This window comes from Haematobia irritans, chromosome 2 (genome assembly GCF_050003625.1).
Source record: "Haematobia irritans isolate KBUSLIRL chromosome 2, ASM5000362v1, whole genome shotgun sequence".
Lineage (NCBI taxonomy): Eukaryota > Metazoa > Arthropoda > Insecta > Diptera > Muscidae > Haematobia > Haematobia irritans.
Genome location: NC_134398.1, coordinates 18,812,499 through 18,814,451, shown reverse-complemented (window position 1 = coordinate 18,814,451; position 1,953 = coordinate 18,812,499). Strand labels below are relative to the sequence as shown.

The window sequence follows — 1,953 nt, the reverse complement described above, 5'->3', positions numbered from 1 at the left end:
GATTATTTTTGGCACGAGGTGCAACCGTGATAGCGGCCCATATTTTTATATATCCCCATATAGACCGATATTTTAAAGACGTAAAGAGTTATGCGTGTGTTTTAATATTGCTCCTATATAGGTCGATCTCTCCGATCCTTGAGGGCATGGATGCTATACTTTTTTATTAGCTTTGCTGCATACCTAAAATCTGTAAGTATTTCATATCCAAAGAGAATTATGTCAAATATCGATCGATTTTATATCGATCAATTTTTCAGTATTCAGTAATTCCTTCATAGACCAACCTTCCGATTCGACTTTGTGGTTCAATAGAAACAGAAATTTGCACTTGACCTGTCCGCAGTTTATTTCGGATATTTTATGAAGAACATTAAATATCGTTAAAATTTTTCATTTTCATTGTGATACATATCGACGATTAAAATTCACCATTTCGATTAATAACCAACCACTGTCTAAATTTACAGAATTTAGATGTGAAATCATATGAAAAATTGTTATTTGCTAAGCATTTACACAGAACTTTTGACCGTATATATCTGTTTTTAAACGTTGTATTGATGGGCTTTTAATATACAAATACTGGAAAGAATTAATTACTCATATTGTCAGGGGCATTCAGAGCAATAACAGTTTTAAAATTTTTACGGAATAAATAATGAAAATTAAAACAATACTCGCTGTGTTTGTGTTCATCAGTTTAGCTGACATGGCATTTAGTATCAATGTGAAATTTACCAATTTACAATGTGAAGAATTTGATAAACCATTTGCCACATTTGCACAGTGTCGTCTTAAGGCAATTAATCGCTATAAGGTTGCCCTTAATCTTCATGTGGTTTTACATCAGGTTCCAGTTAATAATATATCTGTAAGTTTGGGTTGTTATTTTAACCAAAAATGGAAAATAGAATAGAATTTAATTTTGTTTTCTTACAATCAGCTAAATGCTCAATTACTGCAAAAAGGCAATGGCTATCGGCCATTTATGTATAATGATACTATGGATTTTTGTAAGTTTTTAAAAAATCCTTCACGTTTTATGTTTTGGAAAATTGTATGGACCAATGCAATTCGTCCATTCTCCAATATCAATCATACGTGTCCATACGATGTAAGTAAGCCCATATAGGGCTTAAACATTTTCTTGTTGATAATCATTTTTATAACGAAAAATTTGTTATTTGTTTGTGTTTTTTGTCTTTTTTTGCAGCATGATATTATTGTTGATAATGTGGTTTTGAAGAGTGAAATGTTTCAGTTAATACCCTTCCCTCCCAATGAATACATGGTTCGTTTAAAAGTTGGCGCTTACAACCACTACAAAGCCGAAGTAAGGATTTTTTTTCAAATCAGCAATTGAATTGAAAAATACCAGTAGAAATTTTTTGAAAGTATGGCCTGGCAAAAGGGTCACTTTTTAAATATGGAACACCAAAGAACAAATAATTAGAAAGAGAGCTGGTTATATTATAAAATTATCAGAACTGTATTATATATAAACATATATCTCTTTCCAATCCAATCACTACATTAATTGATCCGATTAATTACATCCTAAATAACAAAATTGACAGAGTTGAATAACATTGATCAGTGATGCATTAAATACATACCTATTAAAATACTTACCGATCAACTCAGGATTGCCTAAAATAAATTTTGATTATTTTAGTACCCTCCACCATAGGATGGGGTCGGACGGTATTGCGCATGGGCCATATTGGAACACTTTTACGTTTAGCCCCCATATAAACCGACCCTCAGATTAGGTTTGGGGAGCTTCTTAGAGAAGCAAATTTCATCCGATCCGGTTGAAATTTGGTACGTGGTGTATGTATATGGTATCCAACAACCATGCTAAAATTAGTCCATATCGGTCCAAAATCATATATAGCCCCCATATAAACCGATCTCCAGATTTGGTTTTGGAGCCTATTGAAGGAGCAA

The 1,953-nt window shown here is 32.5% G+C and overlaps 1 protein-coding gene across 1 annotated transcript; it reads left to right on the top strand.

Moving 5' to 3' along the window:
• Window positions 1–643: 643 nt before the first annotated feature.
• Window positions 644–1,647, top strand: LOC142227113 (uncharacterized). Its single transcript, XM_075297457.1, has 3 exons — window positions 644–874; window positions 947–1,117; window positions 1,217–1,647. The coding sequence occupies exons 1-3, from the start codon at window positions 662–664 to the stop codon at window positions 1,364–1,366; spliced, it is 534 nt and encodes a 177-aa protein (XP_075153572.1). The 5' UTR covers window positions 644–661; the 3' UTR covers window positions 1,367–1,647.
• Window positions 1,648–1,953: the final 306 nt, after the last annotated feature.

Bases quoted from the DNA above. Each gene is read 5' to 3' on its own strand.
- LOC142227113 (XM_075297457.1), top strand. From the start codon at position 662: ATGAAAATTAAAACAATACTCGCTGTGTTTGTGTTCATCAGTTTAGCT. The intron at 875-946 runs GTAAGTTTGGGT...TCTTACAATCAG, and splicing joins TTCCAGTTAATAATATATCT to CTAAATGCTCAATTACTGCA. The intron at 1,118-1,216 runs GTAAGTAAGCCC...CTTTTTTTGCAG, and splicing joins ATCATACGTGTCCATACGAT to CATGATATTATTGTTGATAA.